At 35.2% G+C, this 15,324-nt stretch overlaps 2 protein-coding genes across 2 annotated transcripts; one reads left to right on the top strand and one right to left on the bottom strand.

The window, feature by feature from the left end:
* Positions 1 to 477: 477 nt before the first annotated feature.
* Positions 478 to 6,820, top strand: eomesb (eomesodermin homolog b). The gene is made up of 7 exons (XM_058746845.1): positions 478 to 635; positions 1,980 to 2,581; positions 4,196 to 4,350; positions 4,426 to 4,547; positions 4,764 to 4,922; positions 5,003 to 5,064; positions 5,881 to 6,820. The coding sequence occupies exons 2-7, from the start codon at positions 2,067 to 2,069 to the stop codon at positions 6,617 to 6,619; spliced, it is 1,752 nt and encodes a 583-aa protein (XP_058602828.1). The 5' UTR covers positions 478 to 635; positions 1,980 to 2,066; the 3' UTR covers positions 6,620 to 6,820.
* Positions 6,821 to 8,173: 1,353 nt separating this feature from the next.
* Positions 8,174 to 14,470, bottom strand: LOC131522078 (uncharacterized). The gene is made up of 8 exons (XM_058747314.1): positions 14,348 to 14,470; positions 13,626 to 13,766; positions 13,447 to 13,530; positions 12,537 to 12,593; positions 12,335 to 12,433; positions 11,375 to 11,527; positions 10,783 to 10,917; positions 8,174 to 9,198 (listed from the first exon to the last, which is right to left on the bottom strand). The coding sequence occupies exons 2-8, from the start codon at positions 13,764 to 13,766 to the stop codon at positions 9,097 to 9,099; spliced, it is 771 nt and encodes a 256-aa protein (XP_058603297.1). The 5' UTR covers positions 14,348 to 14,470; the 3' UTR covers positions 8,174 to 9,096.
* Between the last annotated feature and the right edge of the window lie 854 nt (positions 14,471 to 15,324).

Here is a 15,324-nt window from a genome sequence, read left to right as displayed (position 1 = left end):
ATTCAAAAGATCATAAAAATGTCAACACCCGTATTTCAGATTAGTAAATATTAAATTGAGTAAAATTACAGCACATGTAAAAAAATTTGCCCCAAAAATAATGCTGTGCTGAGAATCTTCAAATCCACATTTGCTGCACAATGATTCTTCTCTTATTGTTTGCCAGTTTGGTTTTGCTTTCACTTTATACTCAATAGATATAGATATTAATATCACAAAATGATAATATTGTTAGGCTATATATTAAAAATGTGTTTGGAGTAACTATAAAACTACAAAAATGATTCTAACGTGATTTAAGAAATTTGCAATCGACCAAAAAAATAAAAACACTGCGAGAGAAACCAGATATTTATGACGCACTACCCCAGAATTGAGCTGTTAAATCACCGCCATAAACTACCGCCAGGAGGCGCTAGAGAGCAGAATCAATAAATAAAGCAGCAGCATGACAGGTGCTTCAGTCAGTCAGTCAGTCGGTCGGTTCTTACCCTCATTCACTGTGTGACCCTCAGGAGCCCCGCTCAACCGGAGCCGCCGAACTCTTTCTCTCGTTATCGCTGCCATCGGTTCTTCTCAGTCTGAACACAAGAGCGTTTCAGCCTCGATCTGTGGAGGAAATGAAGATGAAACTGGTGAGTTATTTATCTTTTTAAATAACGCATGATGTTTACGGTTATATTGCATCTAAACAAGAAGCTTTGATGTGTTTTCCACCTATAACTGATGTTCTGTCAATTTTACACAGAACCATGCTCTCTGATAAACGAGAATGTTTTTACCATCATTTTGTTATTTAGATTTACATTTGGATTAATTTTAGAAAAACACTTAACAGTGATATATTATTAATTTTCTTTTTTTCTTTTGCCTACTGGACCCAGACAGTCATTGTTGTCTATCGGAAACCTCATTAATTAATGAATTAGGCGTTAATTTTTTTTTTTTTTTTTTTTTACACACAAATTCCCTGCAACGTTTTGAAAAAATATAGGCCTAAAAGAAGAAATTCGCATTCGAGACGGATTTCATGGAACACAAATTAATGTGTCATTCCGAGAAAAAAAAAAGTTATTTTAAGTCATAATTATTGTCGGACAGAAGTGTTCATTTTGCAGAATGCGTTTATGCAATAATGCTTCATTGTTAAAGATTAATAAACGGACCTTATTTTACAATAACTTGGTTAAAACTAATTTAGATAACTATTAGGACTAAACTATTTTTTGTTCATCCAGTAAAAGCAGAATTGATGCTAAAATCGAAAACATTAAACTTATGCTGACATGAGAATAATAAAGTCTAGATTGCATAAACATTGACAATGAATTTTAAAAATCGAAAGCGCCAAAGTTATGTAGGAAGATTTAGATTTTAATAATTAATGTTTGCAAAAATTATTATTATTTGTTATTCGATTAAATCCAGCACCGGAGAAGCTTTGAACTGAAGAATAACATTAACAGACCGGTAAATAATAGTAGCGAGGACTAACCAGTTAGTCTTAGTGACGCGCATATTTAAAATGCTGTTAAACAATTTATTTAGGCTATAAACGTAATTAAATAATATTGCTTGCCTGCACATATTAGAAAATAATAAAGTGATATTTAGGAAGCATTTTAAGAACGAATATCTAATGTAAAGGCCTAATAAACACCTGGCCGATTAAATAACATATTTAATTTAACAGCTAAAGTATGATGAATACAACTAAACTTCCAATTAAATAAAATTATTTTATTTTATTATTTTAATTGCCATGGAGGATTGTATTATTTCAGATCCTTAAAAGCAAAAAGTTTCACTTTGTTCTCAGTGTCGCTGCCGAAATTCATGCGAAACTGAAACTGTCCTTCAGCTGAATCATTTTTTTAAACAACCATGTAACCTGGTTAGAGAAAATTCATATCTATTTTTTAATCTAATCTTTTCTGTAGATTGTATTGACATAAACACATTCATTCTGTCGTTTGCAGTGATGCCGCGACCCGACAGTAACTGACGGCGATCGAATTATCAAGCGGGATTCGGATCGGTAGTTCGGATTGACAGAACATCCAAACATGCCCGGGGAAGGATCCGGTTCTGTGCTTTCTTCAAACGCGGAGGTGGACAACGGGAAAGTTTCACCGATCATTTGTGAGGATGAACTATCGAGCGGCGGCCGGTACATACTCGACGGGCTCGGGTCCAATCGTTATTTTATGATGGGCTCGACGCAGCAAATGCAGGAGAGTTCGAGTCCGTGTTCCTTGTTTCCGTACACGAGCCAAACGGGAGGCGTGTACGCCGGTTCGGACGGATCGCGGTACGCGGCGTCGCTGCACTACGGCTCAGTGCTTCCCTCCGCGGGCTTCTGCCAGTCTCTGTGCGCGGGACGCGGCGACTTCGGCGCGGGATATCAGTTCGGACACGGTTCTGGAAACAGCTACCACTCGTATCAGGGCTCCGGTTCCGGTATCGGCTCCATGGCTCTGTCCGGAGCGGGACTCAGAGCTCAGGTGTATCTGTGCAACCGGCCGCTGTGGCTCAAATTCCACCGGCACCAAACCGAGATGATCATCACCAAACAGGGCAGGTGAGCGATCAAACCTCTGCTTTGGAACAGTGGAAAATGTAAATTGCTAGTCACATTTTTTAAATGATACATGTTCTGAAATAAACAAATAGACGCGTTTAACCAATAGTGTTTATTATGAGAACGCATAAACAGCCGGATGAGGGAATTATAAAAACAGTTTTAAAAATTCTTATTACAGAAAGAACGTTTTAAATAGTGTTTAGGACAAATTAATACGTATTTTTACCTGGCGCAAAATAATACGCGATCCCGAACTGGCGTGTTACTATAGCAACAGTAACTCGCGTTTGTGTTGTCGTAAATATTTTTGAAGCTATAGATGTTTTGTAATAATGGTAAATAGTAATTAGACAAATAAACAGTTTTGTTTTAATAAATGACCATTGTCCATCACAAACAACCTGTTGAGAGGATCTTAAAAGGAGTTTCAGATATTCTGATTACAGAAATGTGTTTTCAAATAGGCTATGTTTTCAATATTTAGATAACAAGAATAAGTGTTATTAGATGAGCAATCCCGAAGAACTGACGTGTTACTATAGCAACAGTAGGCGCGCTTGTGTCGTCGTAAATATTTTTGAGACGATCGATGTTGCATAATAATGTTAACTGCAATTAAACAAACAGACGCATTTAATCAACATTTCATTTTAAGAACGCTCTAAAGTAAACAACAAGAGCCGGTTGATGGGACTTTAAAAAGTTTTAAATATTCTTATTACAGAAATATCGTTTCAAAGACTGTTTAGATCAAAAGAATATATTTCGACCTGGCAAAATAACAGCCGATCCCGAAGTGATGTGTAAGCTACTATAGCAACAGAACTCGCTCTTGTGTTGTTATAAATATTTTTCTGAGACGATCGAAATTCTATAGGCTAATAATGCTAGAGTGTTTAAATAAATACGCATTTTAATAGGATTAAAAACGAACGCGCTAAAGTTGCCTATATCGGGGACCTTTTACATAGGCTACTCTTATTATATAAACGTTTCAAATGGGTTTTCAAATAGGCTCGTGCTTCTCCCTGCTAAAAAAACTAAAAACAATAGAAGCCCAATAGAAACCATCACAGAAATTTCAATGGTTTCCATCAAAATCTTTTTCCAGTAAAACCATTACAAAATTCATTTTTGTAGTGTGTTTTGGGCATTTTTCCAATAGGATTTAACATCCCACCAATAGAATCCATCACATACCAGTAGACACCATTATAGTTTCCATTAAAACCAATACAATTAAACCATTAAAATCATTACATTTTCTGTTGTGTTTTGGGCAGGGTTCTATTGTTTTTTTCAGCAGGGTAGTTAATCACATATTTTGACAAGGCGCTTGTGTTGTCATAAAAACTGTTATAATTTATCAGTTTATACATATATCACAAAGTTTAGCCTATTTTTTGATTTAAAAAAATGTTGCTACCTGAAATAGCGCCATTAGACAATTTAGCTTGAATTAAACGCTTTGTTAATGCTCCTCAGAAGTTCTTTATAAACATTAATTTCCTATGTTGAAGATATATTGTGCACGAATTAATACAATTTTTTTTTCCTATTCAGAAAATAAAGAATAATTTGCATTCATCCCTTGTTTTGTTTGTTGGACAGGCGGATGTTCCCATTTCTAAGTTTCAATATTACCGGCTTGAGTTTGACGACGCATTATAACGTGTTTGTGGAGATAGTTTTAGCCGATCCAAACCACTGGAGATTCCAGGGCGGAAAATGGGTGACCTGCGGGAAAGCCGACAATAACATGCAAGGTACGGAGGACTAAAAAATATTTAATATGCTCCATTATTATTATTACATAATTTCATTTGATTTTATAATTTTAGGAAATAAGATTTACGTCCACCCCGAATCACCGAACACAGGCGCTCATTGGATGAGACAAGAAATTTCTTTCGGTAAACTCAAACTAACAAACAACAAGGGAGCAAATACTAATTCTGCACAGGTAAATAACGCATATATTAATTTTTTTAAAGAGAAGATCAATTACTGATGCTTAAATAATTTGTGTAAATGTTGGTGTGCATTGCTTTTTAGGCTTTTATTAGATTTTGTGCTAAAATTGTTTTAGCAACTAGCACAAATACTTTTAAATATGTGCTGTGTTTACTTGAAAAGGTTTCAGTTCTCTGTTTTCATCTAATTTATGTCTCTTAATCAGATGATCGTCCTTCAGTCTCTACACAAGTACCAACCAAGGCTTCACATCGTCGAAGTGTCAGACGACGGAATTGAAAACACAGGACGAGATTCGAAGACTCAGATCTTCACCTTTCCTGAGAACCAGTTCATTGCTGTTACGGCCTATCAGAATACTGATGTATGACCATAAATCCAGATCCGTGTACTTTACACACTCTATTAGGACTGATCTTCACTCCTGTGTTCTTCTTGTTCTAGATCACTCAACTCAAGATCGACCACAATCCTTTTGCAAAGGGTTTTAGAGATAATTATGATTCGTGAGTATATTATTCCCATGTATATCATTGATATTTCACCATACACTCTTAAAAATAAAGCTGCTTTATTGGCATCGATGGTTCCATGAAGAATCTTTAACATCCATGGAGTCTTTCCATTGCACGAAAGGTTCTTTAGATTATTAAAATATTCTTCAGACCAAGAAAAAATGGTTCTTTGAGGAACCCAAATCAGTCCTTCTATAGTCTTAAAAATATAGGTTATTTATTGACATCGATGGTTCCATGAAGAAACTTTAACATCCATAGAAACTTTCCACTCCACTGCGGCTAAAGAATATAAAAATCCTGAAAAAATGGTTCTTTTATAAACTGTTAGCTGAAAGGTTTTTTTGAGAAACCAATAATGGTTCTTCCGTGGCATCGCTGTGAAAACCTCATTTTTTTAAAGTGCGGAACCACTAAAGGTTCTTTAGATGTTCTTAAATGGTTCTTTTAAGAAGTGAGATCCCTGAAAGGTTCTTTGAAGAACCCAAATCAGCTCTTAAAAATAAAGGTTCTTTATTAGCATCGATGGTTCCATGAAGAACCTTTAACATCCATAGAAAGGTTCCATTCCACAAAAGGTTCTAAAAAAAAAAAACGTATAAAATCTTGAAATAAATGGTTCTTTAATGAAATGTTCACTAAAAGGTTTTTTGAGAAACTAATGAAGGTTCACTGTGAAAACCTCATTTTGAAACCTTTATTTTTAAGAGTGTGGAACCACTAAAGGTTCTTTGAGGAACCCAAAATGTTGTTCTGTGGTTATCCTTCAGCAGCTTTGTTTTTATTTTATTTGCATTCATTTTTCAGGATGTACACCGTTTCAGAGCGTGAAAGACTCACACCGTCGCCGTCAGACTCGCCTCGCACGCGCTACTCCATGCAACCCTTTCTGCAGGATCAGTTCGTCAACAGTCTGACCCCGAGTCGCCTTTACAACACTGAACGGACGGTTTCGCAGACAAACAGCATGCTTTCTCCTCCGGTGGAGGACGCTGGCGCCGCTCAGAGGTGGCTGGTCACTTCAGTGCAGCAAACCAGCGGAAGCAAGCTGGAGCTGACGGCATACGAGGGCGATTACTCCAGTTCGTTATTACCGTACAGTTTCAAATCCTTACCTCTGCAGAGCGCACACTCGCTGGGCTACTATCCAGACGCCGCCTTCGCATCCGTCACTGCAGGATGGGGCTCCAGAGGCTCTTATCCCAGAAAAGTGGCGTCTGGATTGCCCTGGTCTCCCAGACCGAGTCCCACGGACTTCACAGACGACAACATGCCCGATAAGGACAAATCTAGGGAAGGAAACACATTTAGTCAGACTGCGGCCTGGATGGAGAACACACCGCCGTCTTTGAAACCTCTAGACTCTGTGGAACCGAGCATTTACTCGGTGGTTTGCAAACGGCGGCGGGTTTCCCTGAGCGAATCTGGAGCGGAGAGCTCTCCCACGGTCAAGTGTGAAGACTCCAGCGCTTTAGAAAACTTCAACAAGGACAATTCGTCAAACTCCAAGACCATCGGCTATTATGCTTTCTACACCAGCAGCTAGAGAAACCTCCAGTCTCGTCTGATTTTGGTGTGAATGTGCCGAAATGTAAAGTGTTCCACTTTGAATTCATCAATTTGGCCCTTTTGTAATTTATTAAAATCTCAAACAAATCGTTTCTGTCCAAAGTAAGATGATGTGCCATTTTGAAAATGCTGTTGTATGCATTAAACCACTGCTGTTTTGGATTGGTATTTTTTAAAACATGTCTTTTCTTCTGAATTTACAGTATTATTAATTAATTTAAAGTGTGCAAGCATGATAGAATGAAATTCAACAAAGAGCTTTGAAAACTGGTGCCTTTTCCGCAACTATATATGTATATTAAAAAAACGGTAACACTTTAATTTAGGGAATAATTCTCACTATTAACTAGTTGCCTATTAACATGCATATTACTAGTATACTGGCTGTTTATTAGTACTTATAAAGCACATATTCTGCATGACCATTTTCTACATCCCCAACTACCTTACTAACTATTAATAAGCAGAAATTAATAGTTTATTGAGGCAAAAGTCTTTAAGTAGTTAATAGTTAGTGAGAACCGGTCCCCAAACTAAAGTGTGACCAAAAAAACAAACAAACTCTAAACGCCAAGCAACATCACAATATAGCAAATCTAGAAAGATAAAGCAACTCAGATCAAAGAAAGATCAATAAGTGAATGGTCTCGATCAAAAGTTGTGAACATATGAAGATCTGAATAGACTGTAGAATTGAACGCGTGTTATGTGAATAAGGAAAATACTGCATGAAACATGCACAGATATGGTGGATTATTCCATATTAACAGGAATCCAGAAGTTCTAAAGTTGTACAGATAGAAATATGTAGTAAGTAAATTAAGTGTTGCTCAATAAATGTTGAGGACACTGACCTCTAGCGTAAGAACACAGTAGTGAAGCCTGAAGACATCTCATCAGCCCCTTAAAGGGACAGTTCACCAAAAATAGAAAATTCTGTCAACATCCACTTGTTCCAACCCTGTATGAGTTTGTTTCAGCTGCTGAACACAAAAGAAGATATTTTGAAGAATGTTGGCAGCCTAACAATTGCTGGTAGTCATCGACTTCTATAGCATTTATTTATTTTTTCTTCCATACTATGGAAGTCAATGGCTACCAGCAACTGTTTGGTTAACATTCTTCAAAACATCTTCTTTCGTGCTCAACAAAAACTCGTACAGGTTTGGAACAACTTGAGAGCGAGTAAATGATGGCAATTTTCATTTTTGGGTGATCTATCCCTTTAAAAGACATTTTAAACGTTTTAGGTTTGATAATGTCAAGTGAAAAATTGATTAATTGAATTTACTAAAAAAAGGTAAGGGGTTGCAAGCAATTTATTTGAGCTACATTTAAATAAACAAATTTAGTTGACTAAATTTCAACATTTTTTTTTTTTTTTAAATGTAGCTAAAATAAATTGTTTGCAACTACTTACTTGAATTTTTTTTCAGTGTTTAATGATTTTAGAAGTAACTCAGTCATGGTGAGACGACTTGCCTTGTAGCTTGTCCTGCTCAATCATAAATCTTCTATATATATAGAGAATTTAACATCTTTATATAACATCAACATTATTTCAATACAATCATGCAGTTTCTCCAACAGATCATAAATGAATCAGATGCAAAACAGTGCAATACAAGCATGTGCATAAGCATTCAAAAGAAACTAAAAAAACTAACATTCAATAGTTAACATTGCACAAGAGTAACATGTCTGAGTTTGAGGTAAGACACTTCATATATGAACAAATATCATAAATAATATCTCAGCGATCAGCTTAGGATGGTTGTTTTCAGTCACAGCTCCTGACCCAAATACTGAAATACTCCTAAAACTACTCACTAAACTCACATTTCAATAGCATTTTTCAAAATCTGACACTGACAATCTTATTTCTTTCCCTTATATTATAAATAATGGTAAATCTTGTATATCAGGGTTTCTGCGTTTTATGAACGCAAATGTAAGACTATTCTGAGACGAGTTAAAGAAAACTGAAGGAATAAATAAAAGGGAACTCAATACTTCAATATGTTCTCAGGTAAATGTCTATAAGGAGAACACAATGAGTTCTATAATTCAAAGCATGAAAATACAATTCCAACACATAAAAATCAACTTCATTCAAAGGGAAAACAAGTTTTCATTCCCCATAAACGCCCTTCATATTGATAAATTTCCTTAGAAAAGCAAGACTTCATCTCTTGATTTCAGGATGTTTAGACATTAGTACTTGAAAACAAGACAAAAATACTGAGGAAGATATTCATTTTTGCAGTTCATGCAACATGTAATGCCACGACTTTAAGAATGTGTGACTTTTTTGCTCTTTTAAAACCTTCTTAAAACCTTTTAAAGTGGTTGTTTTTAAAAACAAGGACAAAATTATAAAAATGCATCATTTCGGATAAAAAGTTCACGTCTTCCAGAGTTCTGTGACATCCACCAGTGAATGTTGTAAATAGGTCAGACTTGGATGGGTTTTCTGCTGCGCTGTATTTCTTCTTTCCATTTTCTCATTGCCCACTTCTGAGTAGAAACTCCAGAAAGAGTCGAGCGTCGCTCCTCCTGCAGGAACAGAGAGACATTCACGTCATCATCTACTCACTTCCTAACGTTAGGATAAAAGCGCAGTAATGAAACTCTGCAATAAGACACAGATTCCAGCTCTGATCACTCTTGACATTCATCAGCCAGCATCTGGAGCTCAAACAGTGTTAGAATCACTAAGATCATGGGTTCGATTCCCAGGAATGCATGAACTGATCACATGTATAAGTTAAATGCAATGCAAGTTGCTTTGGATAAAAGCATCTTCCAAATGCATTAATGCACACTTCATCAGGTGCATGCTGGGATGCTTTGAAAGTCATTTAACCCTCTAGTGCTCTTGGGTCATTTTTGACAAAAAAAAAAAAGTTTTATTTTTTTTTATTTTTTTGAATTTTTTAGTTAATCAAAATGAAACTTGGTAAAGGTTTGGCACTTTTGTGAACACCAAAAAAAAAAAAAAAAAAAAAAGTTAAAGGTTAAATGGCCCTGAAAAAAATAGTCACACTTGTAATGTTCGCACTGAAAATGAATGAAAAATTAATTTCATCAAGTGGAAATGTTTGGTACTGCGCCCAAACTAAATTTTACTGTGTTTTCTTTTTTTATGCGATAACCGCAAATTTGGAACACAACTTGTTTAAATATAAGGCTTTGAGATCCTCACAGTTTTTTTTTTTTTTTTTTTTTTTGAGTAAAACGTGTTTTGGAAAATACATATGTGACCCTGGACCACAAAACCAGTCTTGAGTGTCAATTTTTTGAAACTGAGATGTATACATCATCTGAAAGCTGAATAAATAATCTTTCCATTGATGTATGGTTTGTTAGGATCGGACAATATTTGGCTGAGATTCAACTATTTGAAAATCTGGAATCTGAGGCTGCAACTTTAAAGTTGTTCAAATGAATTCTTAGCAATGCATATCACTAATCAAAAATTAAGTATTGTATACATTTACGGTAAGAAATTTACAAAATATCTTCATGGAACATGATCTTTACTTAATATCCTAATGATTTTTGGCATAAAAGAAAAATCAATAATTTTGACCATACAATGTATTTTTGGCTATTGCTACAAATATATCCCAGCGACTTAAGACTGGTTTTACATTTACATTTAGTCATTTAGCAGACACCTTTATCCAAAGCGACTTACAAATAAAGACATTAGAAGCAATCAAAAAATCCTGGTTTTGTGGTCCAGGGTCACATATTTCATATTTGAAAATTGTATTTTTTGTGCATTAAACTTCTATCATTTAAAAAAAAATTTATTTCCATCACTTTTTTTACTTCAGCAAATGATCAGATTTTTTTTTTTAAAGAGAGACCAAACTTCTTAAGTCTGACAACATTTTAAGTTGGCAATTTCGTTTCTAGGACTACACTCAAAAAGTGATTAACAGGTAATAAGTGCAATAAAACATCAAATAAAAAACATTACTGAACTAAATTATAGCACATTTATTTCATTGAAATTTAAAAATGTCATTTTTGATCACCACACAAGGAGCTCCAGAGGCTTAAAAGAGGACTTGGAGTCATCTGAGATGATTTTGCTTTCTAATAATGATTGGCTTCAGTCCTCATACACACCTCATAGGCCGGCGGTTCTGAGGATGGAACCGGACTATAGGCTGGCGGTGAAAGTTCTGGACACGGATAATCCACATCGTCACTGAGTGCTGCAGCTGCAGCTGCGTTCATGTGGATCACCATCAGACGCTTTCTCTGGAGAAGCAGCACAGACACATGAGCATCTCATGCAGTCATGACACAACATCACAGATCTCAAACGAGACCCTGGACCACAAAACCAGTCATTTATGAATAAATAAGCTTTTGTTGATGTGTGGTTTGTTAGAATAGGACAATATTTGAAAATCTGGAATCTGAGGGAGCAAAAAAATCTAAATACTGAGAAAAATCACCTTTAAAGTTATTCAAATGAAGTTCTTAGCAATGCATATTACTAATCAAAAATGAAGTTTTGATATATTTACGGTAAGAAATTTACTAAATATCTTCACAGAACATGATCTTTACTTAATATCCTAATGATTTTTGGCATAAAAGTAAAATGTATAATTTTGACCCATACAATGTATTGTTGGCTATTGCTACAAATATACTTGTGCTGCTTATGACTGCTTCTGTGCTGCAGGGCCACATATAAACACTGATTTACCGATCTACACCAGCAGCACGACGTCATGATGATGATCAGAGAGAAGATGAGCGCCAGAACATTACAGGCGATGAAGGCGATGTTTGCGGTCTGAGAATAGGAGCTCTCAGAGCGGCCGCTCACAAAATGTGTGCGCAGAACAGCTCCAACCATCTACAACAACCACAGCATTACTAATATACAAGAATATATTAATCATTACACTGTAAAAAATCCAACTTTTGAAAAGTTCTACAAATTATTATTTTTTTTAAAGTAGCCTGAACAAAGAATTTTTAGTTAGAATTTTTGTGAACCAAACAAAAATACTTCAAACATGTCGCTAGCAAAAGATGTTTTGTTTATCTTACTTAGACGCTTAAGTATTTGTTCACAACACATCCAGAAGTTCATCCAGACATCATATTTTTTCTGATTTAACATTTGTTGATCCTCATCATGTCTATCAGCATAAATGTTTGCCTTTAGTTTTAAGAAACAGTTACTACACATATTATGCAGCGGGTTTGAAAATAAACAAATCTTGAAGACGATTGGTTTGATCTGACAGATCTTTTAAAACTCAACAGACTGACTTTTATTCGTTAGATGAACTAAAGTTTTTAAGTTGTCTGTTGCTAGCTGAGTTACTTAAGTTGAGTGCGATAGGTTGCCTTATTTTTTTTAAGTTAGGTCAACTTTGTTTTTTTTTTTTTTACACAATGTAGGACCCAAGGTTTCATAAGTCGATAGATCTAAACAGTATGAAAGACTGAATACAGAACCGAATAATTGTGTTTGAATACTTTTATGGTAATAATTTAAAATCAGGCTAGGTATGTTTACATGCGTCTAATTTACAATCCAATCTAATTTCAGATTAAGCTGATGCAAACATTAGTTTAAATGTGCATTACATGCATTCTGATCAAAACAAGACGAAAAACTGCTGTTTTTATATCAGCAGAAGGAATCACTCACATCTCCAAGAAATACAAATAAGACTCCGACAAAAAACACGAGGACGGCCGTCACCACGTTGCAGATATTGAGCAGATTCAGCACTTGAGAAGTGATCACCTGACCATGACAAACATCATTTTATTTTAATAAACACCTCTGCAGATCTGATCACTGTATGTGGTTATTTTAATTGTCCAAATGTAAGATAATGATGACTGACCAGACACGGGTTGTGGGTACATGCAGCTGTAGCTGTTATAACTCCTATTAAAATCACCTACAGATACGCACAACATCATACAGGTGAGAAATAATGAACATTATTCAGTATTTATTTACACCTCTTTATCGTGTCGATTAAAAAAAAATATTCATGTGTGCACTACAGATTAAACATTTGGAATAATGTCTCTTCTGTTCGCCAAGGCTGCATTTATTTGATCAAAACACAGTAAAAATTGTGAAATATTTTTATAATTTAAAACAGCTGTTTTCTGTGTGAATATGTGTTAAACTGTAATTTATTTCTGTGATGCGCAGCTGTATTTTCAGCATCATTACTGCAGTCTTCAGTATCACATGATCTTCAGAAATCATTCTAATATGCTGATTTACTGCTCAACAAACATTTCTGATTATTATCAATGTTGAAAACAGTTGTGCTGCACAATATTTTTGTGGAAACCGTGATGCATTTTATTTTTCAGGATTCACAGATGAATAAAAAGTTCAGAAGAACAGCATTTATTTGAAATAGAAATATTGTGTGACATTAAAAATGTCTTTACTGTCACTTCTGATCAATTTAATGCATCTTTGATGAATAGACATTTTAATTTTTTTTTTTTTTCAAATCTGCATATTAGAATGATTTCTGAAGATCATGTGACTCTGAAGATTGGAGTAATGATGCTGAAAATACAGCTGCACATCACAGAAATAAATTACAGTTTAACAGATATTCACATAGAAAACAGCTGTTTTAAATGAGAATAATATTTCACAATTTTTACTGTATTTTTGAGCAAATAAATGCAGCCTTGGTGGAGAATGCAGAAGAATCTTCTTTCAAAAAAACACTCATTATTCTGATGTTTTCACCATTAGTGCATATAATAAAAGAAACTCACAAAGCAAGCCGGTATTAACAACCAGAGAGTGTAATTCCAATAGACGAGTCCAAACACCACACAACCGGCCAGGATCTCCAGCCACTGCCAGATCAAACACACACACACACACACACGGGTTGAGCTCGAGCTCAGAGACTCTCAGCACTGATATGATCTGTTAAAGCATAAGTTTTCACCCCCAGAATGGCCGGACTCATCATCAGAAAGCCCGTGACTCCTGGATGCTCTCCGGGCTCGGACTCTGTGATCTGAAGAGGAGGCTCGTCCTGATCCTGCGGCGCCGAGGAGTTTATGATCACCTCCACTCTACTGGACATCTTCACACACACACACACACACACACACACACACACACACACACTAATGTGAGTTTCACAATCACATGTGTTTTCATTCCTTCAGCCGAAGAACTAAAAGTCATTGTTCACCACATTCTTTAAGCAGAAGAACCAGATGAACCTGCGCCGGCGCTCAGATTCTCTCACACTCGGATTGTTTAATTGCTCTCAATTTAGCTTCAGGTTTGAAGGTTTAAAGGTTTAAGTTGATGTATTTAAACTCACTGAATCTTTTGTGTTGATATTTTATTAGTGATTACTTGCGGTTTACAGTTATTGGGTCAAATCAGATCTTTATACAAGCAGCACAAGCTCCAAACAACATCTCATTTATTCCTATAAATGTTTTATCACCTACATGGATGAGGTCAGATAAACTGGGACAGTTTTAGCCATTGAGATGACTGGAAAAATGTCCCGATTAACCTGAATTCACCCTACTACAGCTGTCTTAATGAAGCTTCAACAAGAGTAAGTGAAGATCTTATAACACTCAGAACTACACATTTAAAGCTACTCAATTCTGTGAAATTAATGCGAATATGTAGAGATTGTTTTACCTTGTTGTTGGTGTTTCTCTGGTCTCGGTTCTTGTCATTCTTCAGGCGAGAATCATGGAGAAACTCCTCCTCTAAACATGCGGAGAATGTCTGTCAAGCGTCAGATGGATCAGATCGGCATGTGATTCATTTCTGCTGATGAGTTATGATAGTTATTATTCACAACCCACACACGTTTACTCAGGTATACAAACAACTCATTGCATAGACTTCTATTGTTTGGCTGGTTATAAATAACCTAACACACACTAACCCTAAAACAGCAGTTTCACAATTTAAACAAACCAAACCAACAACTAAAAATCAACACTATTTTTAGGCAGTTTTAACACTTGAGGGTTTTTACAAAAAAAAAGGTTCAGTCAGGTTTAGCTCACTTCTGGTACAAATTTGTCTCCAAATTATGGTTAATTCACAAAACACAGTAATACTCTAGGATTTTAAATACATTTTTTTTTTTGAAATTTTAAGATTTTGAAATTACAGCAGTTATTTAACCTGGTAGTTTTACTGACTGATGGGATGTTATTGTGATTAAAATTAACTTTATTTAAACTATAATAACCTAAGAAAAGAAAAATCCCAATAAAACTAATAAAATAAATTATAAAAAAAACAAGCAAATTTTTAAAATTACATTCATTAAATAAAATCAGATCAACCCCCTAAAAAAAAAAAAAAAAAAAGATAAAAAAAGATATTTACATTTTTATTCAAGTCCACGTCAAAACAAGACAAAAGATTACATAAGAAAATTATTTCTAGTATATTATGAGTGTTTTTGACCAGCTGATAAATATGAGTTTCCAAATCAAATCCAGGAACTGATGAAGAGAAAAATTAAAATGAAATGTAATCACTAGGTAAAAAAAGCTCTGAACATTTTAAAATGACAAAAGCTGATCATTTTTAATCCAGAAGTATTGACTTAATAACGAACATAAAAACGAGATGAAAGAGAAAACAAGACTCTGATC

The sequence above is a fragment of the Onychostoma macrolepis genome, chromosome 16 (assembly GCF_012432095.1).
Source record: "Onychostoma macrolepis isolate SWU-2019 chromosome 16, ASM1243209v1, whole genome shotgun sequence".
In the NCBI taxonomy this organism is placed as follows: Eukaryota; Metazoa; Chordata; class Actinopteri; order Cypriniformes; family Cyprinidae; genus Onychostoma; species Onychostoma macrolepis.
The sequence above is the reverse complement of the archived record's forward strand: the minus strand, read 5'-3'. Positions and strand labels throughout refer to the sequence as shown.

What these genes read in the sequence shown, in the direction of transcription:
- eomesb (XM_058746845.1), top strand. Translation starts at nt 2,067, where the DNA reads ATGCCCGGGGAAGGATCCGGTTCTGTGCTTTCTTCAAACGCGGAGGTG. An exon ending in AGCCGACAATAACATGCAAG is followed by an intron (nt 4,351 to 4,425) that starts GTACGGAGGACT and finishes TTATAATTTTAG; the next exon opens with GAAATAAGATTTACGTCCAC. An exon ending in CGGCCTATCAGAATACTGAT is followed by an intron (nt 4,923 to 5,002) that starts GTATGACCATAA and finishes TTCTTGTTCTAG; the next exon opens with ATCACTCAACTCAAGATCGA.
- LOC131522078 (XM_058747314.1), bottom strand. Translation starts at nt 13,766, where the DNA reads ATGTCCAGTAGAGTGGAGGTGATCATAAACTCCTCGGCGCCGCAGGAT. An exon ending in TGTTAATACCGGCTTGCTTT is followed by an intron (nt 12,594 to 13,446) that starts GTGAGTTTCTTT and finishes GCGTATCTGTAG; the next exon opens with GTGATTTTAATAGGAGTTAT. An exon ending in CAGAACCGCCGGCCTATGAG is followed by an intron (nt 9,199 to 10,782) that starts GTGTGTATGAGG and finishes CTGTTCCTGCAG; the next exon opens with GAGGAGCGACGCTCGACTCT.